We start from the raw sequence: 23575 nt of genomic DNA, 5'->3' as shown, positions 1-23575 counted from the left end.
CAATGCTCTAATTCCTTTATATTTCAGAGCACTGTATTCATCCTCAAATTAGTCTAAGAAGGCTCATCTTCCTAGAAAGCTTTAGTTTTAGCATCTCTGCAGCCCTTGGAAGCAGAAGGGAAGTTATAAATGGAGGTAGGCCAGAAAAGATAGAACAGGCTGCTCTATTGCTGGCAGTTTCCCCAGCTGAAGCTACCACGACAGCACTAGGAAAAGAAGGCAGAACTAGATCACTACTGATCTTCACTGCTATCACCAGGAAGGTTCTGAAAAAAGCGAAGATCCATAGCTGATATGGAAGAGCAGCGTTTTATCCTCATAAAAAAATCTATACCTGCACATCAGTCTCAAGTTCTCAGCTATATTAAGAAGGTGCACCATAAGCTTTTCCATAGAAATAACACTTAACCAAAGAAAAAGGTTTTTTAAAAAATATTTTATTAGAACAAACAGTCAACCAAAGTTATTCAATAAGCAACTGTACAAAACATATTTCTTTGGTCAATTTGTAAAAGTTACCTTAATTTCTTTAGCTACCCACACACGTGAAAGGAATTGTTCTTAAATAAAAAAATTTATAGAGACAAAGTAAGCCGCTTTTGCCTGGCAATTACTATGTAATCACCTTCGCAAGGGCTGTTTGAGACTGCATACGTGACTTACAGAAGAATTCAAAACTGATCAGAAGAGTGCAGGTGGAAGACCGTTGCCAAAAAGTAAGCGCCAAGAACTTGGTATTTTCCATTGTGAAGAAGTATCTGTGGAATTATTGCTCTGCAACAAAACCAGAGTAATTCATGAAGTTTAAATAGTAATGATGTCATTGTAGCTCTGGCACACATATTAAAATAATGGGCAGCATTTCAAGTGTCAGTATCATTGTGGGTTGCTTTAGAGAAGAGCAATGGAAGCTTGAACTTGATCAAACCTTTAAACAATTTCCCCCCACCCCTCAGACAAAAGAACTGCTATTTAGATTTGGTTTTTCAGGTGAGATTTAAATCAAAATATATCTTCAATTTGGCATATCCTTGATGATTAAGAGCCAAAACAAATCCAACCCATACATTTTAAACTTTTCTAAAATTCAGCTGAGTAATATTCTTTATGTTCCATATTGAAGAAAAATGAAAATAACATATATAACATATGAAAGGAAGAACTTTAGATCAAACGGCACTTACTTCACTTTTAATTAGCTGAAGCCATTCATTAAGATAGTTAATAAGAGCAAATGCATCAGGGATGTTGTCCCCTTCTGAGCAGAATTTCAGAAGAACTGCCATTTGCACTCCTTTCGAACAGCTGCAAGAAAAATGAGCAGACATTTCTACTTCTTTTCTAAATACAGAAGAATTATATTTAAGTATTAAGAGCAACAACAATCTGCATATGGCTTGTTAAAAACCCCCAAACCAAACAAAAAGTAAAAATCTATGCATATACATATAGGTATTTGTTTTCCTCTCCATACTTCCTTGATTACATTTGCATACTTCATGTTATTTTTCTTAATCTTGAATTTCTTCTTTGCTTTGTGGGGCAGGAATCCTAGGTCACGGAAGAGTTACTCAGGGCCTCTTTTACATACTTAGTTTGCATTTATACAGATCCTTTGATACAATCACTCCTTATTTTTCTGTGTACTTCAAACAGCACTTTGGCAGGCTGCAGATCACTACTTTACTCACAATATTCCCATTTTTTCATTTAGATATGAAGATGGTTATTATATATATTTTTTTCCCCTAAAGTCCTGGGAGGTCTTTTGTTTTGCATTTGTATATTGTTTCCATACTGAAGTCAGTGCAAAGGTAAGCATGGTATTAGTAACTCTCCGGCTGTTGGATGCAACAGTTTGGACAAGTGTCAAAAGCAATAGCTAAAAAAAATAGAAGTGAATTTTCCACCTGACATTTACAAAACAAACACCTTTTGCAGAGCTAACACAGTTGTACAATAATGAATATTATCCAAAATTTGAAGCTCAGACATGCTTTCAGCACAATTTCTGATGCACGCACCTTTTAACAAAATCCCCACATCTAATTTGCCCCGAAATCTTAAAATTCTGGTGGCTAAGAATGAGTTATCTTTTTTTTGTTTTTTTTTAAACAGCTGATGACAGAACTATTTGTCACAGGAAACAGTTTTAGTCAAAGTATCAGAGGTACAGGATTTTTACTATTTACAAGTTGCAGTCTGCATAAAATCAGATACCAGATTAATCATGATCTCAACTGTAAAGGCTTTGTTATTTTCCTTTAGCTCATTCATTTATATTTTTATCGTATTTTAACTTCATGATGCGGAATTCCCTATTTTTTTCATCTTAATTATGGGCTTGATCTGGAAGAAGTTCTACTCCTATGAAATCCTTTTCTATGAAAAGAGAAACTTTTCCTACAAGACAGCAGTTTAAAAGATAATTTTACCCATGTACTAAAAACAAGACTTCTGATATCTTTCTGTGCTTATCTTTAGGCAACTCACCTCTCGGTAAACAACATTTTTGTGATGCCACCTCCAGGAATATGTAGAACTTTTTCTGTATCATTTATTCCAGGGTAAGCTGCTACTTTTTCCATTTCTTTCCAGTTTAGCTCCTGTATAAGACCCCCCACTGCTTTCTCAAGATCAGGTGTAAGTAGGTAGCGTAAAGGTGTCCTAGAAACGAATCAAGAATAGTCTGACAAAAGACACTACACCAGTGTTACCACTTGTGACAGAAAGAAGCTGCAAGCATTCACACCTCACACCTGCAATGAAGAGTAGCACTGACATTCCCTTCCTTCTCAAATCAAGGTTAAAAAAAGTAGCCTGTGGCCTCAAAACAGTACAAACTACTGAACTTTCTGCCACAAAGAGAACTAAAGTACCCACATTTCAGAGGCTCAAATAACTAGCAAGTACCAGATACGTAAGCACATAAATTAAAGAACTGATTATAGTTGTTAAAATGATTTACAAATAAAATGTGCTTTTTCTTCCTTCAGACATGTGATTAATTTAAAGTTTGTTAGGGTAAACTTTGACTTCACCATGATGCAGTATTTTTAATAAGCTCGCACTGCAAGTACATGCAGACTTTAGTCAAGTCTAAGTATTTTCTGAATGCACTACCCTTGCTCTTTAGTAAATCTGCTATAAGAGTTATTCTGTGGTGCTGAGGGAGGCAGGGGGGTTAAATCACCACAACTTATGACTCAGATCACATTGAATAATCATCAGTTCTCTCATTTCATTCCATGCCAGCTGGCCATTCTCCAACTGTATGCAGATATTACTGGTAACAATATTTGGGACCCGCACGGACCTAAACCTGCTTTAAGGCTGTACACATTTATACAGCCTGAGGGTAACAATTGGTCTTCTGAAAAAATACTGATTTTTGTTTGCTTGTTTTTGTTAAAACACCATTCATGATGTCCTCAATCAGCGAGTAATGCTTGGATATTTAAGGGGTAACATCTAATAAAAATATATATAGTCTGAATCTTGCAGTTGCCTCCCAACAAATAAGAACGACAGATAAGAAAAAAAGAACGACAACTTACTATATTAAAGATGACCTTCAAAATGCAAAATAATGAAGAAGAGGTAAGAAACCAACCAATATTCTCATTAACCATTAAAAATATAATTTGTGACCTGCATGTTAGCAGCTAATCCCTGACACTGCCTGCAGCTACAAGAAAGGAAGAAGTTAAAACTGAGGCTCTGTTGCCTGACAGTGCAGACCTAGTGCAATTTACTTACAGCTTACTATTTGCTCAGTACTTTTAAGAGTGGTAACTAACAAAGTTCAGAGACTAATCCTACAGAACATAATGTTTTAATATATTAAGTATTTTATCACCTATGAGCAGAGCCAAGCAAAAGAACCCTGACAAAAGTATTCAGTAGAGGGAAATATGTCAGTGTGTCAATAAGCACAGAAACATTAATTAGGTCTTTTAATGACACAAACATACCCAAGAAGTTGCTCATCATCACGCTGGTAGGCATGGCTGCTAGACAGAAGAACGACTCTGGCACATTTGCTGCTTTTCACCCAGGAAAGCAGTGTTTGACAGAATGGCCTGTACTTGTTCTTTATACAAAGACAGAGAAAAGAAGTGAAAAATATATTCTGTCCTTAGAAAAAAAAGGTGTAAGCCAACAATACCAGACATAGACCGTTTAGCAGTGATGTAAATTTTTCTTCATATCCATTTAGTCTTCAGCTTTGCATATATTTTTAAAAAGCAGAGGACTGCTCTGGTTGTTTATTTAATCAAAACTATATGTAGAATGATAAAGATTATCATTAAGACCCCATTAACAACAACAGTACCATTTGTTTTGTGTGCCATTAATACCAATGTAAAAAGCTTTAGAGTACGATGGGATGGTAGGATCATACAGCACTTTTCCACACTTTGAAGTTAAAAACTGCATCACAAAATTTCTTCTGGCATGGTATTCTGCTTATTTTAAATTACAGCCACTGTCCACTTAATGACTAAATCTAAATTCCTGTTTTTTACATAATGAATGCAGTTTAAATTAATATAGAATACTGTAAAATAATTACATCGGAGTGACACCCAAAATTAAGTTATTGGAATAAAAGAACATACAGAACCAATAAATGTAAAGGGAAAAAAAAAAAAAAAAAAGGAAAACCCAGACCATTTTGTACTTTCAAGACTGTTAATAACTAAGGACGCATCTACACTAAAATCTACCAACACAGGTGGGCTGTTCTGGGGCTTGGAAAAACAAAACAAAATCTTAATCCTCAATGAATGCAGAAGTCAGTTTCTGTTAGCTAAAACTGTATCAACTGTAGAAGGTGTTATAGCACCTATTTTGCTGGGCCACTTAAACTATTTGCCAGCAGAACTATACAAACTGAATAGTGAAGTAAGAACGATCTGTGAACATACGTACCTTTATAAAAGGTGATCTGATCTGCAGAACTACAAGTTTCTTTGAAGGTAAGGAATACACTACAATAAGAAGTAATTAAGTTTTGTGAGAAGAAAGCAAGACATCTGGGTTTAAAGCTATCCAGATTTATCCCATTTACAAACCTCAGACTAGCAAACCTTTCAGATATCAATTCATATGGGAAAGCCTGACTATCCACAGTGTTGAAAATACATATTTTTGTGCATTGTCTTAATTGGACTTAATTTCACTTGTCATAAATTTAAAGGATTGAATGAAGAAAAATATATGAAGATCTGCTTCCTGTAATGACTCAGATAATCTCTTTATGCAGCTTTACAAAGATTGACAGATTATTGTGAGATTTCCATGATTTAAGAGGGTAAAAAAAGATGAAATGAAATGCAATGATCAACAGAGGAAGGGAGGGAGGATAAATATCCTTCTACACCAAAAATTCAGCTTGCATTCCAACAGTTTACTGTAAGTATGTGCACACTTCATGTTGCTTTGGATTAAAACTGCAGAGAGTTTTGGCAGCACTGTAATACGGTTGAAATTCAACATTTCTTACTGATTCCAGATGTCAAATTGGTTATCCAAAATAACAACAGTAACAGTTTCCTCTGTGAAGTGTAAATACATTCTTATCTGTAAGTTACTGAAGTTATTACTGACCTTAGTTTAAACATTGTTCCCACCAGCAAAACGTAACAACAAAAAAAGCAAATGTGACATTTTTGCACCTTATGCAGCTTCCAAATACCATCAGCATTCAATACTCACCTTCAGCATTTATACTCAGCTCCACTGAGTTTTCTTCTCCTGTTGCATATGGATTATTTCCAACCATTGGCACAAGGCAATCGGTGTAGAAGTAACCGACTTTAGTCATGTCAAGCGTGGAAATCACTAGATCTATTGCCAGTTGACCAACATTTCCCACTGACACTGCTGGCTAAAGCAACAGAAGTTACTTTACAGCGTGGTTTATGGACAATACAGGATGCTCTTCAAATAGTGAAAAGTCTAAATTACTTCAATTCTGATTAAACATGATTTCTATAAGTGGCTGCTCATCCTCTGACAAAGGTGACTATTTCTTAACAAAATACTAATAGAGACTTTGGTCCCTGTCCCACAAAAACATCCTGACCACTTCTGTGAATAGTTCTGCCTCATTGTAAACTTAAATAAAGGCTCGGAAATTTGTTTTCTCCCTCTTTTTTTTGATATAGAGTAGGTAAGTCAAAGGATTAATGCTGAGATTGGCAGGCTTCAAGTGACACCTAACGGTAATATTGATATTACATATTAAACCTGTAAATAGCTTGACTCATATAGAGTAATTGTTTTTCATCTTTTAAGGATGAAAATGCTAAGGATCATCTTGGATTTATTTCATAGGAGTTGCCACGGGTTATCACTGATCAGGGCAGCTACTGATGGCACAGAAAGAGAAATTCGAGTCGTGTCCTTCCTCAGAAACTGTTACAGGAAGACAATCGTACAATTTTCGGTCGCTTCCCTCTAATTTATAAGCAAGTCCGTGTGTACGAATTGCTGCCGTCACCAGTTGCGGAAACACACCGAATTTGACGCTGATGAGCTCACGGTGAAAGAGGACGTAACAGCACTTGCAGACTGTCACTCCAAACTGGCTGGTATTCAACGGCCTGTTACTCCCAGACATAGAACTCAGCCGTGAAGTGTTTCCTGGGGCTAGTCAGCTGATCGGGAGTGACTTCCCGTGAGCCTGCAGAGTCATCCCAGGCTGTGCAGCCCTCCATGAAAGGTGGTAAGGTTACCTTTAAAGTAATACGGTAAAGAGACTCACTAGCAGGAAAAATAAGGGTTTGCTACTTGGAAGCCTGCACTGGAACTCTTACCCCGCAATAAACAAAGTAATCTCAGGTAGATTACCTTAAACTGATTTCATACCATGTACGAAGGTGATTAAAACACTTCCTTAACCAGTCCTAACCGCAGTTTAAATATAGCGGAAGTGAGGGGGTTTGTCATTGGAAACAGTGATATATCGCATCTAAATGAAAAAAAACCACGACCCTTTAGTCCAGTGGCAACCCACAGGTACTACAAATCTTGTAAAATGATATACGGCATTTTAATCTTGGAGCGACAGCGTATAGCTATAGCTCGGCACGTAACTGCTTGACAGGAGCAAAAACCGGGGGGCTGAGGAGGGAGGAATTGACGGAAACGGAAGAGACGGCATTAAGCTTAAACAGTTTCGGGAAGGACCCCTGCAAATCCTTTTTTACTGGCAAAATATCCGATAAGACATAGATACAGGCACGGGCACTGCAACCGCCTGCCCAGCGCCTCTCCGCTTTCCCTCAGCCAAGTACCCAGGGAGGACCCCCGGGGCAGGGGAAAGCAAGCCCGAGGAGCCCCTGCCTGCGCCCCACAGAGCGGAGGGAAGGAGCGAAGGAAGCCCTCAGCGCCCGAGAAGCGGCGCGGCGCGGCGCTCTCGCCCACCCCGGGGTGCCCCGTCAAGCCCATCGAGGGCGGTGGGGGGTAGAGCAGGAGCGCGACCTACCATGAGCAGAGTGAAGCCTTTAAAATCGGAGCTGGCGGAGCCACCGCCACGGTCGCAAGGAACAAACATGCCGGCCGGGAAGGACGGGAAGAAGGAAGAAGAGGGAAGGAGCAGCGGCCGCTGCGTTTCTCCCCTCAGCAGGGCGGGGTGGAGCGGCCGTAGCCGCCCGCCTCGCGCCCACCAGGGGGCGGGGCGGCTGCCGCGCGCGCCGGGCCTTGGGCCGTTGCCCGCGCCCGTTGGGAAGGCGGCTGGGGGTGGGGCCTGGTGCGCGCCGTCCCCGCGCGGCGTCGCGGCTCCGCTCCGGGCCTGCCGCCATGTCGCTGCCGCCGGAGAAAGCCTCGGAGCTGAAGCAGATCATCCACCAGCAGCTCGTCAAGGTGGGGCTGTCTCCGCGCTAGGGCGGCTTCTCCTGCCAGGGGGAGCGCCGGCCCGGCCGGGCTTGGCCGCTTCCCGTGTCGGCGGGACGGACCCCCGGCCCTTGGTGACAGCGGTGCCCGCTGAGGTGGTGGCAGAGCACGCGGCGGGCTCGCTCCGCGCCCCCTCCCTCCCCCTGTTTTGTTTTCCCGGCTTCCAGGCGCCGTTTTGCCTTGGCGGCGTTTGCGCCCCCTTCCAGGAGGGCCAGCGGCGGATCGCGCTCTCGTCTAACCGCTTCCCCGGCTTGCGGCCTTCTTCCTGCCGCCTCCACCCCTCGCTCTCATCCCCTCTTTCCTGGCCTACGGAGAGATGGAGCTGAGGGCCCTCCGTCCTGGCCGACGCCCCCCCGCCCCGTTGCTGCCTCTGACTCTGTGGTTGCCCCGTTGAGGTCAGGAAGAGTACAGGGGCGGTGTGGGGCGAGCCGCGGGGCAAGGCCCCACGCTCTGACGGGCTCAGCGGCGGGGTCAGCACCCCGAGACGGGGGGTTGGCTTTCTTTTTTTTTTTTAAACACACACACAGCCCACACCCCCCCTTTGGTTTTTTTTGCTGCCTTTTGAGCGAGGTTCTTGGGCTGGCTCTTGAACTGATGGGGAGATGAATGTGTTTTAATTTATATCTCGCAAAGTATTTCAAGTCCCAGTGCACTGGCCTTAACCTCCTTCCAGTGTGAGAAACAGCTTTACAAATTCATGCTGAGATGAAAGACAGAAATTTCCTGACTTTCCTTTGAGCATAGAGGAAGCTTGCAATGGAGATTTGCTACTTTTGTGCCTTATCTACAAGTATATAAAGGTGTACTTTTACCCTTAAAAAATAAGGAACTGTTATTGTAAGTTTGAATATTGAGGGAGGCGAGAAGTTAAAGCAGTGGCCATTTTCTAATTGATGGATTCGCAGACCTGTTTGTAAGGAGGAAAGTTCAAGGCAGGGGATGCTGTCAAGAGCAGTGAAAATGCTCATGACTGGTATGCTCATGACTTTTTTTAACTGGTAGAGCTGCTTTGGTTGAGATACTGTGACTTATTTGATTAGTTCTGAAAGGATTAGTACTTTGGTGTAGTTATTTTTGTGTTCCTAGGAGAATACCTTTAGTCTTATAGAGTGTTTAGTGATAACTGCTACCATACAAAGAGCTTGCATTTATAGCATATACTAAATGTTCTTTCAGATGGATGTGCATGGCAAGATCAGAGAAGTTCTTGCTGAGACTATACGTGAAGAGTTAGCACCTGAGCATCAGCAGTTATCCACAGAAGATCTGATAAAAGCCTTAAGACAACGAGGAATCATTGATGATGTTATGAAGGAACTTAAATTTGTAACTGTAAGTAGCTTTTGAAGAGTGAAAATATTTTTGCTTATTCCTCTTACTGACTTGGTGTTTTGACAAATTGAAAATGCAGTACTTCTGGAGGTGTGTAATGGCTTTGCTGATTTGTGACATATTAGGAGCAGAACAGCTTAATGCATATGCTAAAATTGGTTTGATGATAATGCTACACTGAAAGTATTTGTTCAGTTTCGTTACATCTTAAGTACTAGAAGGGAGCATACCTGGGGAATGGCATTCAGTTGAAATGGAGGATTTTTTAATTTTTAGAGGACTGTGGTAGGAACACTGTTGTATCCCTTGATGCCTTAAAAGTCTTAATTGTAATTCCAGGATGTGAATGAGAAGGTGAGGACTTCTGCCCCAAAACCATCAACACATTTTGTTGACAGAGAACCACCAGTTTTGGAAAAAAGTATGTTGCTTGTTTATTTTAATATTTGGGTCATAGTTTTGGGAGAAATCTGAAGGCTCTGATTTTTGAACTCTGAACTAGTAATCCAGTATGAGCTGGCATGAAGGTAGATGTTTTTCCTGCTTATCTACAGGGAGTAAATTAATGTAAGCAGCAGAAATTAGTGTTGCATAAAATGTGACTTTTAAAAAAAAATGTCATTTATTTTACATTAAGATAACTTCCATACATTTTAAAATCGCTTTCTCCTAAATACTTTTTTAAAAGTGTTTTTTTTTCCTGTTCTCCTGTTAGTTAACTGATATTTAACATTCTTTCTAAGATCAGTTTGTAGTCTGTTCATTTTTATTGCTACGCTTTACAGCTAACATTGACCCAACACGGAGGTATCTTTACCTTCAGGTTTTGGGTGGAAAAGCTTTTCTGGAACATCTTCAGGAACCGGAGCCTCTGCCTGGCCAAATCTGTTCTACTTTCACTCTGTGTTTACATTTTCGAAACCAGCGCTTCCGTTCTAAACCCGTACCCTGTGCCTGTGAGCCAGATTTTCATGATGGCTTTTTACTTGAAGTACACAAGGATAGCCTAGGTAAGGAATATTGTGGGTTTAAAGCTATTGGCGTTTTTTTATGACTTCAGAGTTACTGTGAAATATATTTGATATTATTTAGTGGCTTTTTTTTCCTATTTTTTCTAAGGAAACATTACTTTATTAGGTTGTTTCACTTGTAGATCTTTCTCTACTTTTGCCTCTTCTTTTCCACCTTTTCCACTCTAAAATAACTTCTGAATTTGACCAACTTTATCCACCACTGACAGTGAGATGACGGTGTCAGAGATGGTAAGAGATACGAAGGTGGCTGTGATTTTCATGAACTTAGTGCTGACAAGTGAAGAAGGGAAATGTAAATCTGTTGCCATATGGAAGGAAAAACTTCAGTGTGAGTTCTGTCTGCCCACCAGTTTGCAAACACCTGCAGTCGAGTCAGTCACCCACAACCTGTGTTAATGTTCTTCTGTTGGTAACCAGGGAACATGGTAGGATCTAAGTGTGTTACAGAAAAGCTTCTGGATATTGTCTGAATCCTGTAGAAATCCAAGGTAGTTTATGGAATATCAGTGAATGGAGAGAAAGCCAGAGTTATTGCATTTGGGCTTGGGGAAAGGGGTGAATGAATATGCCACAAATTCAAAGAAAAACCGATTTAGTTAATTCTGCTGCTCATGGAGCGAATTATATCATAAGGTCAAGCTTAACTACAGAGAAAGTTGTTACTTAAATACTGATGTATAGTAAGTTGACTTGACACATTCCATCTTAAGGAAATAATGTTTTTCAATTGCTTTTAGTTAATGGTGCTTTAATGTTCTTTATTAAATGCTAATTCCATTTTACTCTTTATGCAGTTGAACCAGTTACATTGGACCACTGAACTATAGAAATCTTTTTATCTGCTCTTTAAATTTACTGGAATCTTTCTGTAGTTCTGTCCTAAATGGAGTTTGATTTTAAGATGGGATGGTTGCTTCCGTCTCTGGATTTTTCTTAAAATGCGATGTTTGCAATGAATGTAAATGCATACTTTTTAATTTCGAAGAAGACTTGTGATGATAATATTCTTGCTCTTATCTTGGTTTAATAATGGCAGGTGATGGAAGTAAGATGATGGATGCAACCACTATGTTATCTATATGTGATCCAGTGCATATCGTTCTGATCAAAACAGACACATTTGGTGAGACAACACTAGTAGCATCCTATTTCTTGGAGTGGCGATCTGTCTTGGCTGCAGAGAATGGCATAACAAATGTGGCTGTTGAACTCCTGGGTGTAGGTAAGGATGAATAAGGTTGTAATGATGACTTAAAAAATTGGGTACTGAGCTTGCTTATAAGCTTAAAGCAGTATTTGTGGTGTAGTTTAATTTTAGTTCAGCTCATAAATTACTAGAAGGTATCTTTAGAGAATGTGTAGGAGACTAATGATCCAATTTTTTCATTACCAAAATACTAAACCTGTATTCCAGAGCTTGTGTAATAATGACCCCATGTCTGGAAACTCCAACTGTTGATTTTCTGCAAAATCTGGATGAGTTATCAAAAACAAACCAACCAAACAAAAATCAACCATTCATCCCCAGGAATATATCAGACCGGTGCACTGAAGAGTAAAATCTAGTTTGTGCCCCCTTCATAGCAAACTGTCAACTGCTAGAGAAAGTGATCTCTGCTGTGGTGCCATTTATTCCAGTAGTGGGAAGCATGTTTTCTGACAGAAGGGATGAACAGCTTTGTTTAGGTGCTTAGCAGTTAGTATACATGTGTATTTTTGTGTATCACTTGTCCCCACTCCCGTTTTTACGAGTTCCAACCTAAGTTTTTAGGATATTATGATTTAGTGGATACAAGTTAGCTCTAGGACTTGGTCTATAATGACTTCTTACACTAGCTGTCCCAGAGTTTGATCGAGTTGAGCTGCTGAGTCGAGTATTCTTTATCGCAGTTTCTCTACCCGTTAGGTAGCTGAGCAGTCCTTGATAGTTTTAAAAGAGATGAAATTATACCTTCAAAATATTTTGAAGATTAAATATACTACTTAAGTTATTCCTGATTGTTATCACTATTGCCTGCCTTTTTGGCAGAGGGATGATTTGGTGCAGTGTTTTAGATAACGAATGCATACCTAGTAAGCTTAAATGCTGACACTGGCAAAACATAGTGAGCTAAATAGTGAGCTATATATATGGGTTTGGATAGTCTCTCAGATGGAGAGCTTTTTATTTGTAATGGCTTGGAAATGCATGACAGTTGAGTTTAATACTCAAATGGGTGATGAGAGGAGTTAAACCTAATTATCATTAGCTTTTGTCTAAGTCTTAAAGTATCAATCCAGTAAATTAGTGCTTTTTCTCCTCTTTTGTCATTGTACAAATTATATCAAGAACATCAAAGCCTGCTGCCATCTCAGATAAATACACAATCTGTTATGTGAAGCTGTTGCTTGTATTGCTTATAATCCTATCTCTCTATTGATCTGTAATGCTTCTTGTTCTTATATAATTCTAAATTTTCAGTGCAAAAACATTAACTTTGTGGGATTTTGTGGTTCGTTTGTTGTTTTTGTTTTTTTTTTAAAGTAAAGTATGGCACTCTGGGTCCTTCATTAACTGTATTTTAGGGAAGGTGAACTTCACTTATGTCCAACTACGTAAAGTTGAGCTACCTGTGTAATCAGTAGGAATAGGCACTTTTACAGGGTGTGACTCTCCTGCCCTATTTTAGATGTCTATTCTAGATGTTTCTAGAATGCTGTTCCATCTCATACATCCTGGTACTGGCTGCAAAAAGGTCCTTCGATAATTATCTCAGATCTAGATGTCTGGGTTTTTTGACCAGATTATGCTTTCTTACCACCTCATGTGAGTTTGAAATTTAAATGAAGATGCTTATTTTGCATCTGTTTAAAGACATTTAGTTATTTTTTGTGATTATATAGCTAACAGGAATTACCTGCTCCTGCTTGACTGAAATGTCCTAAGTAAATTGAATTTGAGAGAACTGATCAAAATTAATTTTGGTTCACAGGCACAGAATCAAAAGTTTCTGTTGGTGTTTTAAACGTCAGGCTGGAAATGTATCCACAGCTTAGTAAGATGCTGTCTCCAGAAGTAACTAATACCCAAGTAAGTAATGTCTGGGAGGGCTGACTTACTCTTATTGGCAGAGGTAGGGGGAAGGGGAAGCTCAGTACAGAATTATGTGTAGATATTGAGTGCTGTGGGCTTTTGAATGTTCAATACTTTCTTTTTTCCATTAAATTTAAATGTAATTACCTTTTTTTAAACTATTTATACTGAACATTACTTTATTTGAATTACTACTTTAGTAGCTTTCCTGATTACTTATATCAAAACTTTAAGAAGTAAGAGATGCGATATACCTAATTTTCTTTGTATAGTATATGTTTTTTCTTGCTCTCTTTCCCATTTGAAACAGTGATTTCAAATTAGCTATTCTGCCTGGAAAGCCAGTAAATTTGAGCCTGAAGGTGCATGCAGATATTCTGCACATCAGAAGCTGAGCAATCCTTCTGTACAGAGGTGCATTGCTTAAGATGAACACTACAGTCAAGTTTGTTGTATGAGCCTACAAACAAGAAATGTAACTTGAGGTTTTTTGTTCATTGGATTTTCATTTAAAAATACTATTCTTCAACATTTGCATGATACACTTAATATTTAAAGTTTTATTTTGCATATGCCAGGATTTGGTGTTAATGTACTTACCATGTATGGTGTTTTGTGTTTTTTTTTTTTTTCTGATTGGAATTAATACGTATGTGATTGGTTATGTTTTTCATACCTGCAGTTTGCTTTGGAACATCAGAAGACAGCAGAAAAAGAACGGTTATTTCTTGTATATGCTAAACAGTGGTGGAGAGAATACCTACAGATTAGACCTACGCACAATGTAAGGCTAGTAAAGATTTTCGCACAGGTTGGTAAATTTTACAAATAGATTATTCCTTTCTTCAAGTCATTTTAAAATTTTTGGATATATTTTAAAGTTTATGTGTATATAGAACCTGTATAGATTTATGACGTTACATTCAGGTCAGGGCTACGTGTGAGGTATCATGCAAAAAATGAAATTTGTAAGAATTTAACTTATGTTTGTACTGAATCAGCTTAATAGCATGATGCGAACAGAAGGGTTGCTCCAACCACCTCTGATGTATGAGGTGATAAAGCCTGTTTAGTCTTTTCCTTGAATACTCACAAATACCAAAGATCTGTGCAGATCAAACAACAATTTCAAACAAATTTTACACCAGATAAAACAATTAGAAAAAATGCACTTACTAGGTCTACTAGAACAGATCCACACAATATTTGATCTCTCTGTGTTCATAGAACAACCTGTCAGGTTAATGTCACACGATAGCTACGGACACAATTATTGTAGGCTAATAAATTACTATGTCAGTTACTTCTTGGTAACTGTCTCTCAATAAAAGGAATGGTATGATCCTTGCTTTTTCTGTGCTATGAATTTAGCTTGTGTAGTAGCAATTTTCCTAACAGATAATGTGCAGTAACTTATCATCTCAGAGTAATGTCCTGAAGCCATCTGTGACTACTCTTGTGACTACTCTTTCTCGTCAGTGAAGTAACAACTTTCATTCTGGCTGTACCGTGAGTGTGTTCAGTAGTGATGTGAACTTCTAAATCTCAGCTAGCAGCTGAGGCCCCTTCCCCAGTCAGCCACTCATTCCACCCCAGCAGAATGGGTGAGAGAATAGAAAGGGCAAGAATGAGGAAAAACTCATGGGTAGAGATGAAGATGGTTTAGTAAGTGAAGGAAAGAAATAAAGGAAGTGTGGGAAAAAAGCAATGCAAAGACAATCACTCGCCCCTTCCCACCAGGAGGCTGATGCCCAGCTAGTCTCCAAGCAGGGGCGAGTTTAGAAAAAGTCTGTTCCACACACCCCCAACAGTTTTATTGCTGACTGTGACACTCTATGGCATGGAATATCCCTTTGATTAGTTCAGGTCAGCTGTCCCGGCTGTGTCCCCTCCCAGCCTTTTGTCTACCCTGAACCTACTCCATGTGGGGGCAGAATGAGAGACCCTTGACACTCTGCAAGCACTGTTCAGCAACAGCTAAAGCACTGTTGTGTTACCAACACTGTTTTGGTCCCAAATCCAAAACACAGCACCATAGGGACTGCTGTGAAGAAAATTAACTCCATTACAACCAGACCCAGTACAAAGGCTTAAGGGTTTCAGGGCAGGGTATATAGAGAACCAAATATATAATTAAATAGGGAATTCTAGAACTTGGGAGTTTGGCTGGGGACATGATGTAAGAATGGTCTTGTCCTATTTTGAGAATAAAGCAGTGTATGAATTAATGGTATTCTGTTTTCTGCACCTGGAAAGCTACAGCAGGATTGGGAAGAAGGTTGGAGGAAGAAGGGTTTGTGGATAGGATTAGAGAACTAAGTTCCTTGCTACAGACCAGTACAGAAACTGGCAGCCTTCAGAATGCTATAGGAACTAGACCCCCTGCTAGTTCAGTACCTATAGAGAGTTTATCTTGAGTCTCCCACTGGCTGTAGCAAATATTAGTAAAACTGACTGGGAACAGAAATGAGATTATCAGATTTGTTGAATAGTTATCATCCAGTTTTATATGCCTAATGCAGAAGCATGCGTTCCATATATAAAACTGTATTAAATAATGAATCCTGCCTGTGATTTTTTTGATTGCTTTCAAGCTATGAAATAATTTTCAACAGGATTCTAGTCATCTTCAAATAAATGCTGCTTTTCTTACACCAACTTGTTGGAAAAGCATGACAAAACCTTAATGGGGGCAATATGTGACAACAGTAAAAATATGAAACTATTAATTTCCTGAAGCTGCAGAGATTTAAAAGGCTTTGATCCCTTTTTAAAATATATGAACATAAAAGTACCAATTTAGCCCAGTGAGGTAGAGTTCTATACTTCTTGAAATAGTTTTAATAGTTGATAACCGTAGTATTTACCAGCAGCATGTAATAAACCAGACCTTTTTCCAGTCATCTTATTTTTTCATTTTTCCAAGAAATTAGAAATTCTTATTATACTCTTAATTTATATAAATCTAGTTACTTCATTGTGAGTAAATTTTGCTGTTTTGATGACGAGTATTTAAATTCAGAAGCACAAAGACACCTTTTAAAGTCTAAAATCAGTTGCTGAGTGTTTAATGTTTTTTGGGGGGTGTTATTTTTTGGGTTTGTTGTGGGTTTGGGGGGGGATTTGTTTTCATCTGTTTTTTTTCTGGATGATGATGTGGAAATCAATAGTGGGTGGAGCATGAACAGTTCCTCACCCATTCAAGAAAATGAATTGCAGCTTGTGCTGCTCCAGGTGTGCGAATATCTAGTCTGGAATGTCCTATGAGTGACAAAGCCAGCAGAAAAATCTAACTGTAATGTCTCTAAATGAGTTGTCTTAATGGTCTTGTGTCTTAATTCTAGAAGTATTTTTGTGTCTTAATATTTTTGAGTGATACCTATTTCAGGGAGAGTAAATCCCATTGCAAAAAAGCAGTTGTAAGTTGAGAGGAATTTTTAGTGATACCTTCATGGCTGGCAAATAACTGTATTTTATATGTTCAGGATGAAAATGGAGTAAACCATCCAGTATGTTCATATATCAGACCACTTCGAGCAGGCCGGTTATTAGACACACCTAGACAAGCAGCGAGATTTGTCAGTGTCCTGGGTTATGAAAGAGCTCCTGTCATCGGAGGAGGTGGTGGCAAACAAGAACAGTGGTGCACGCTTCTTGCCTTTTTATGTAGAAACAAGGTATGAGAAAATAGTCCTTGTGTGGCACAATAGAGTTGGTGTTATATTCTAACTGAAGTCAGTAATTTAAAACAGGCTGCAAATACGTGATTAAATCAAATTTGGAGAGTTCCGTTACAATAATTTGTTTAATATCTTGTCATGGTTTAACCCCAGTCAGCAACTAAGCCCCACACAGCTGCTCACTTACTCCCCCCCTGCATTGGGATAGGGGGATAGATCAGAAGAGTAAAAATGAGAAAACTTGTGGGCTGAAATAAAGGCGATTTAACAGGTGAAGCAAAAGCCGTGCACGCAAGCAAAGCAAAACGAGGAATTCATTCACCACTTCCCATTGGCAGGCAGGTGTTCAGCCATCTCCAGGGAAGCAGGGCTTCATCATGCGAAATGGTGACTTGGGAAGACAAATGCCATCACTCTAAACATCCCTCCTTTTTCCTGCAGCTTTATATGCTGAGCGTGATGTCATGTGGTCTGGGATATCCCTTTGGTCAGTTGGGGTCAGCTGTCCCATCTGTGTCCCCTCCCAGCTTCTTGTGCACCCCCAGCCTGCTCGCTGGTGGAGTGGGGTGAGGAGCAGAAAAGGCCTTGACTCTGTGTAAGCACCGCTCAGCAGTAACTAAAACATCCCTGTGTAATCAACACTGTTTTCAGCACAAATCCAAAACACAGCCCCATACTAGCTACTGTGAAGAAAATTAACTCTATTCCAGTCAAGACCAGCACAGATCTTTTCAAAGAGAAACAGATGCTTAATAGTAGACAAGACGGCTTTGGAGCAGACTTCCTTTACTGCTGTTGTTGAGGCTCATTTGTCAATACATATGTTTGACAATGAGCTTGCTTTTCTTCATTTGTTTTTCTGAGATCCCATGTAATTATTTAATGAATCCCTGCTGGTGTGCTGGACACTAGTTTAAATTTTGGACCAATCCAGGAAGAGTTGAAAAAGTATCTTTTGAAAAACTGTTTTTTCAGATGGGCTAAAACATACTGACGGTCTTTACATTCCATTTTTGCAAGATAGGGATTTAAAAAGTTTTAGCCTAGTTCTTGGTGATCTGACACTTGCATCATATGACTACAGTAAATGAAACCAATTGTAAGTTGTTCTGGATTATAGCTCTTCTGTTGTATGGATTAAAGGAGTAGTGGTCCCTTTTAATATCTCTTTGGAGTGGTTGATGCTTTTCATTGACACTGAGATACTTCTGCGTTCAAAAATAATGTCACTGATGTATTAAAATGATGTGTTCTTGGCAGCAGGAGCTGTATCCCAATTTTTAGACCTTTTTGAAAGATCACAGAGAACAGGCATTAGCTGTTGTCTCTGAATATCGCATCATGTGTAGGTACCATATAAAGCCACCACTGGCTACCCGCTGGCTTTCAGATGGTGATGATGCTAGCGACTTTGAGTTTGAGGACCGTTGTGTTTGGAGGCACAGAGAAAGGCAGAAGTGGAATGCTGTATAGAAAGTAGCTGAATTTAGCCCCTGAGACACCAGCTGGACCATAATTATTTTTCTTTTGGAAAGTGGTATGACATTATTAAATGAACACCACAGAATTTGTTTAAACCACCTTTTCTGCATAGTTCCCTTGTACATTATGGTAGGGGAAGATTGTTAATCTGTGTAATGAACAGATAGATCTAAGAACCCTGAGTTTTACATTTTCAACATTCTGAACAGTTTTTGACTGAAGAGCCTTACTCTTCTACTTCTGAGTGGTGTGTTTTGTACTATGAAGTCTTCTTTGCATGAGGAATTTTTGCTCCTACTTTACAGCTAACACTTGTAAAGAATTTGAGACAAAGAATATTAGACATCACTTTGGAAATTGTTTTCTCTGAATTATCAATGGTAGTATTGTATTTATGAAAGAAATGTTTTTCTGACTCAAGGGAAAAGCAGCTACACATGACTTTCAGCTGGTTTATAATTAGATCTGTGGGAGAGGTTGTTTTATCTTTGTTTAATTTCTGAACCTTGACAACACATTCAAAGCAGTGAAATAACAGTAGAATTACATTTTATTAGGTGACTAAATTTCCTGTGTGAAAATACTGTGTAATTTCTAGTCTTACCTCAGGTATTTGCCTTCTGTAAGTTTTTAGGTTTAATTACAATATTGTCTTTGTCTTCACAGGTTTTGGGTTACTTGAAGGTATCTTTATAATCATAAGAAATGTTTTCCAGTATTAGTTATCACTATATTTGAATCAAAAATATAAATAGCCTATCCTTAGAAAGTATTACTAATGTTAACTGATTTATTCTATTACAGAAAAATAAAATTTACCAAGTTTAAACCTTAAAATCCTGACTTCTGAAATGTGCTTTAGGAAACAGAAGGGAAACATGACTTATTAAATAATGGTTAGAGAAGTATCACCCTTTTCTTTCTTTAAGACTTTATTCATGCCTGATAATCAAACCAACTTACTGATATTTACTGTCTAGGGTGACTGTGAAGATCATGCTAATCTGCTGTGCAGTCTTCTTCTTGGGTTTGGATTGGAGGCCTTTGTGTGTGTTGGAACGAAAGCAAAAGGAGTCCCCCACACGTGGGTAATGACTTGTGGAACTGATGGAACAGTTACTTTTTGGGAGAGCTTAACAGGACATAGGTGAGGAAAAGAAGTATAAGAAAAGTGAACTATGTATATTGAGGTTTGCATGGGATATTTTTGCTGTTGCTTTTTTGTTTTTTATCTTTACACCCCATCATGTAACTGTCATGTAATCCAGGTGACTTTTGTCTTTGAATCTTTTTTCTGTGTATTGCTTTTGGAAAATAACTGGTTCAGTGTGAGGTGAAGTATTTCAACAATCTGTAATATAGTTTATATATAGCTCAGTCTGTAATATAGTTCATTTGCTTTAATACTCTATAGTAACTGGTTTGTGTCTTACGGCAGCTGATTGCTATTGGTTCTGTTGCTGCCATCATTTGTAAAGAAGGAGATGAAATCTCATATGAGTGTTTAGGAACCTTTTTTTTTTTTTTTTTTCTTATTTCATCTGTGAAATCAGTGTTACATTACTTTTTTTTTTCCCTGCAGAAATCTCTGCAGGTTCTCTGAGATTCTCTCTCACTTGAGTCATTTTAGAAGGTCACATGTAGTTGTTCTGTATTCCAGAGCTTCTGGAACCTGTTATATCCAGTACTGAAAATACACAAACAGTGGCAAACCAGAATTGCTTATCCTGTGATTAGCATTCGAAGATGTATTTCTCCAAATGTGATGAATAGTGGCAAAACCGTGTGGGCATGTTGTTATAATTGCAAAATTTAATTGCTGTTGATTATTTGCTTCATTAAGCAGCTTATTTTTCTATATCTAAAGAAAGTGATGTATTGTTTCAGTGTATGTTAAGCCTCCAAAATGCATATAATTACTTTTCTGTAAATAAATGAATGCCACTTTGGGGGGGGGGGGGGGGGGAAGTTAACAAACTTGGCTTATATATTTAAAGGAGAAATGTTTTCTATCTGTCCCATTTAAATATTTTTATCTTGCCTTGAAATAAGGTGTATTAATAAGAAATTGAATGTTTTTGGTTAGGTACATCCACAGACCTATCAACCCTGATGACCCTCCACTAGTTGAACAACCCAAGCCACTGTATCCTTATCGCACGATCGGTTGTATCTTCAACCATCAAAAGTTCTTCGGAAATTGTCAGCCCTCTGATGCTGTGGAGGTCTGTGTGTTTGACCTGCATGATGAATCTAAATGGAAACCCATGAGTGGAGAAGCAATAAAATCTGTATGTCCCCCTGGAACAACATCTTCAGTTCCCCCTTTTCCTCCTCTGTGTGCTTCCCCGATAGATGCTGCGATAACGAGCAATGAGATAGAATTGCAGCTGAGACTACTGGTGTCTGAACACAGAAAGGTAATACTGCTTAGATTGTCATTGATCTGTTGCGGTAATGAAGGTGCATGTTTTGCTTGTTTTGGATAGGCATTTGTTTGTTCACATAAGCATGTCTCTGCAATGTGTTTTCCATCAGCTTTTGCAGAAATGCAGTATGTGAAAAGTGAAATAACTGAAAAATTGTTTGGAAAGATTGTATTGAGCTAATTTAGATGTCATGCTTGTTATGTGCAATGGTGATTTGTAGCCTCGTGTGTGGGCTCTTCCCCCCACCATGCCTTTGCCTCTTGTTCTAGGTCTGTGTTCTTCAGCTTAGTGGCACCTGCAGACTGCTTATGAGTGGTCTGTAAAAGAGGTAGGCAGATCAAATCTGGTTGTTAGTAAGCTTTGCCTATCCATCACAAATGTTTTTGGTCCCTAGATAAAAGCATGATTTCAGCTTACTCTGCTTTACAAAGTCAGAAGGTATTTCTAGAAGTTAGTTTTGTCCTTTATCAGGTTTTTTCAAGGACATAATGTGCCAGGTAGTATTCTTCCTGTGTTGGATATGAAAGAGATGATATTTTAAAACCCCGATTAGCTGATGTCTGGTTTTAATGGTGTTTTGTGGTGGTTTTCATTTTTGTCTCCCCACACAAAGCTCAACCTTTGGGGTGGCAAGTAATTCCAGACTATGAGTCTCATACAATGTTGAATACACATGTGGTAGATTTTTCTACTTCTTTGCATTTGTGGGATGATAGGAAGGTGCATGTACATGTGTATGTGTTTTGGATAACTGTTGTGCACTGTTTTTTTCAGAAGTGGATTTCCATGAGAGACATTAGAAAAACGTGAGATGACTTAGTTAATCTTTCCGATATTTTTGCTGTGCATTATGCACTCTCTTTTTACATTTCACGGGGAGATACTGTAGCTGAAACGTCTCATTTCAACTCTGATGGTCTTTGTTTTAGTCTCGTAGTCTAACTTCATTCCTTGCTAAATGTTTGATAGTTGGTTGGTGGTGTTTGATTCTTCCAGTTGGTGTGTGAGTCAGCATACAAATCTTACTGCTTCATGGGTTTGCTTCCATTAACTACAAATTAAAGATTTGTCATGGATTTATTTGAATCTATACAATATACAAGCTTAGTCATATCCTAATGTTCATTCTGCACGGTTGTCATCATTCTGTGACTTGCCTCACAGGATCTTGGCCTTTCTACTGTTTGGGATGACCATCTGTCCTATCTGTTGTCACCAGCATTAGCAGCCTATGAGCTTGAACGTACAACAAGTATTTCAGCAGGAAATGAAGAGTTTCAAGATGCTGTAAGAAGAGCAGTACCTGACGGTCACACATTTAAAGGGTTTCCTATCCATTTTGTGTACAGAAATGCCAGGAGAGCATTTGCCACGTGTCTTCGGTAAGTTTAAATGTAAAGAGATATAGATGTTAAACCCAAATAGCAATACTTAGTTGTGAATTGCAACTCATCTTTTCGTTAATGAAATTTAAAGAAAATTAATTTCCTTAAATTAGAACTGGAAGAAGAGTTGTATGGTATATGTGTCACGGGGTACAGAGCTTTTATGTTATGTTGGTGAGCTCAGTGATATAATAGTGGGTTAAATTAAAGAACATGGGTTAAATTAAAGAACAATTTAATTTCTCTGCACTTATTAAAAATTATTAGTGGTGGTCTCGTTTTCCTTCAAGGCAACAGCCCCTGCACTAGAGAACAGTATTATTATTTGTAATGACAGACTCATGACACTCACTGTTGTTTAAGTGTTAGTCACATTTGAAAAAAATGCACATATGTAATTGTAAATTTTAATAATAGCTTAGTAATATCTGTTGCTCTTGTTTTTCTTTTTGTCATGTAGGTCTCCTTTTTGTGAAGAAATAATCTGCTGTAGGGGAGACCAAGTGCGACTCGCAGTTCGTGTACGAGTGTTTACATACCCTGAATCTGCGTGTGCTGTTTGGATCATGCTTGCTTGTAAATACCGCTCTGTCCTTTGAAAACAAACAAACAAACCCCCCACAAATGCAAATAATTTCTACCTTTTTAGATCTGCAAAATAATGTATGTGTGTATAAAATTATGCAGTTAAAAACTGATAGTGTATTTTATATGAATGCTGGTGACTTTTAACAGCACTGTGTATTGAAGAGAATGTGTACACAGTAATGATTTGTATTTATAAAGAGAATTTATTCTTTTAATAAAAGTTACTTTTAATACTTAAAGAAATGTGGGTCAAGTTACTAAAATTTTGCATAGAATACTAGCTTCTCTTCTGCAGTTTTGAACTGGTGTGAGAGTTCATTTAGAAAAAGTCTGGTTTACCTCTCCAGGGTACATAACTCTGTTCTACCTCTTCTCTCCCTGCAGCAGCCAGGATGTACTTCGTGAGTGACTGAGATCCAGAAATACTGAGGTTTAAGCATGTGTCCTTTCCAGAACAAAATTTATTTCTGCCTCTCTTGGACCTAGCAGTAGCTTCTATGTTCAGCTTCTGAGAACAGTTCAGTCAGTTATAGGTAATCTTGTTAATCTATGAATTTAATAATTCATGGATTTTTTTTTTTTTTTAATACTTAAAATTAAAACTTGGGATACCTGAACATGTGAATAGCTGTACTAGGTTAGATAAAGTGGTTTAACCTGATGCCTTTTT

General features: G+C 38.6%; 2 protein-coding genes across 6 annotated transcripts; one reads left to right on the top strand and one right to left on the bottom strand.

Moving 5' to 3' along the window:
* Nucleotides 1-423: 423 nt before the first annotated feature.
* Nucleotides 424-7675, bottom strand: PSMG2 (proteasome assembly chaperone 2). 4 transcript variants are annotated; one of them, XM_074899272.1, is made up of 8 exons: nt 7496-7623; nt 6526-6743; nt 5722-5889; nt 4936-4994; nt 3975-4093; nt 2494-2667; nt 1185-1305; nt 424-774 (listed from the first exon to the last, which is right to left on the bottom strand). In XM_074899272.1, the coding sequence occupies exons 2-8, from the start codon at nt 6626-6628 to the stop codon at nt 682-684; spliced, it is 837 nt and encodes a 278-aa protein (XP_074755373.1). In that variant the 5' UTR covers nt 6629-6743; nt 7496-7623; the 3' UTR covers nt 424-681. The 4 variants fall into 4 exon arrangements, with proteins under 4 accessions (XP_074755373.1, XP_074755374.1, XP_074755376.1 ...); XM_074899273.1 differs by lacking the exon at nt 6526-6743 and having other exon boundaries at nt 5722-5893; nt 7496-7675; XM_074899275.1 differs by lacking the exon at nt 6526-6743 and having other exon boundaries at nt 7496-7602.
* Nucleotides 7676-7765: 90 nt separating this feature from the next.
* Nucleotides 7766-23138, top strand: CEP76 (centrosomal protein 76). 2 transcript variants are annotated; one of them, XM_074899270.1, is made up of 12 exons: nt 7766-7872; nt 9079-9234; nt 9574-9655; nt 10020-10244; nt 11305-11490; nt 13241-13338; nt 14024-14152; nt 16827-17018; nt 19484-19650; nt 20590-20923; nt 22097-22314; nt 22778-23138. In XM_074899270.1, the coding sequence occupies exons 1-12, from the start codon at nt 7810-7812 to the stop codon at nt 22914-22916; spliced, it is 1989 nt and encodes a 662-aa protein (XP_074755371.1). In that variant the 5' UTR covers nt 7766-7809; the 3' UTR covers nt 22917-23138. The 2 variants fall into 2 exon arrangements, with proteins under 2 accessions (XP_074755371.1, XP_074755372.1); XM_074899271.1 differs by lacking the exon at nt 22778-23138 and having other exon boundaries at nt 22152-22264.
* The last annotated feature ends 437 nt before the right edge of the window (nt 23139-23575 follow it).

This window comes from Athene noctua, chromosome 2 (assembly GCF_965140245.1).
Source record: "Athene noctua chromosome 2, bAthNoc1.hap1.1, whole genome shotgun sequence".
Lineage (NCBI taxonomy): Eukaryota > Metazoa > Chordata > Aves > Strigiformes > Strigidae > Athene > Athene noctua.
Note: the sequence above shows the minus strand (reverse complement) of the source record. Positions and strands in the feature narration are given on the sequence as shown.

Bases quoted from the DNA above. Each gene is read 5' to 3' on its own strand.
- PSMG2 (XM_074899272.1), bottom strand. From the start codon at position 6,628: ATGTCTGGGAGTAACAGGCCGTTGAATACCAGCCAGTTTGGAGTGACA. The intron at 4,995-5,721 runs GTGAGTATTGAA...TTCTTATTGTAG, and splicing joins GCTGAGTATAAATGCTGAAG to TGTATTCCTTACCTTCAAAG. The intron at 1,306-2,493 runs GTGAGTTGCCTA...TTTTTCTTGCAG, and splicing joins AAAATGTTGTTTACCGAGAG to CTGTTCGAAAGGAGTGCAAA.
- CEP76 (XM_074899270.1), top strand. From the start codon at position 7,810: ATGTCGCTGCCGCCGGAGAAAGCCTCGGAGCTGAAGCAGATCATCCAC. The intron at 10,245-11,304 runs GTAAGGAATATT...TAATAATGGCAG, and splicing joins AGTACACAAGGATAGCCTAG to GTGATGGAAGTAAGATGATG. The intron at 19,651-20,589 runs GTGAGGAAAAGA...GTTTTTGGTTAG, and splicing joins GAGAGCTTAACAGGACATAG to GTACATCCACAGACCTATCA.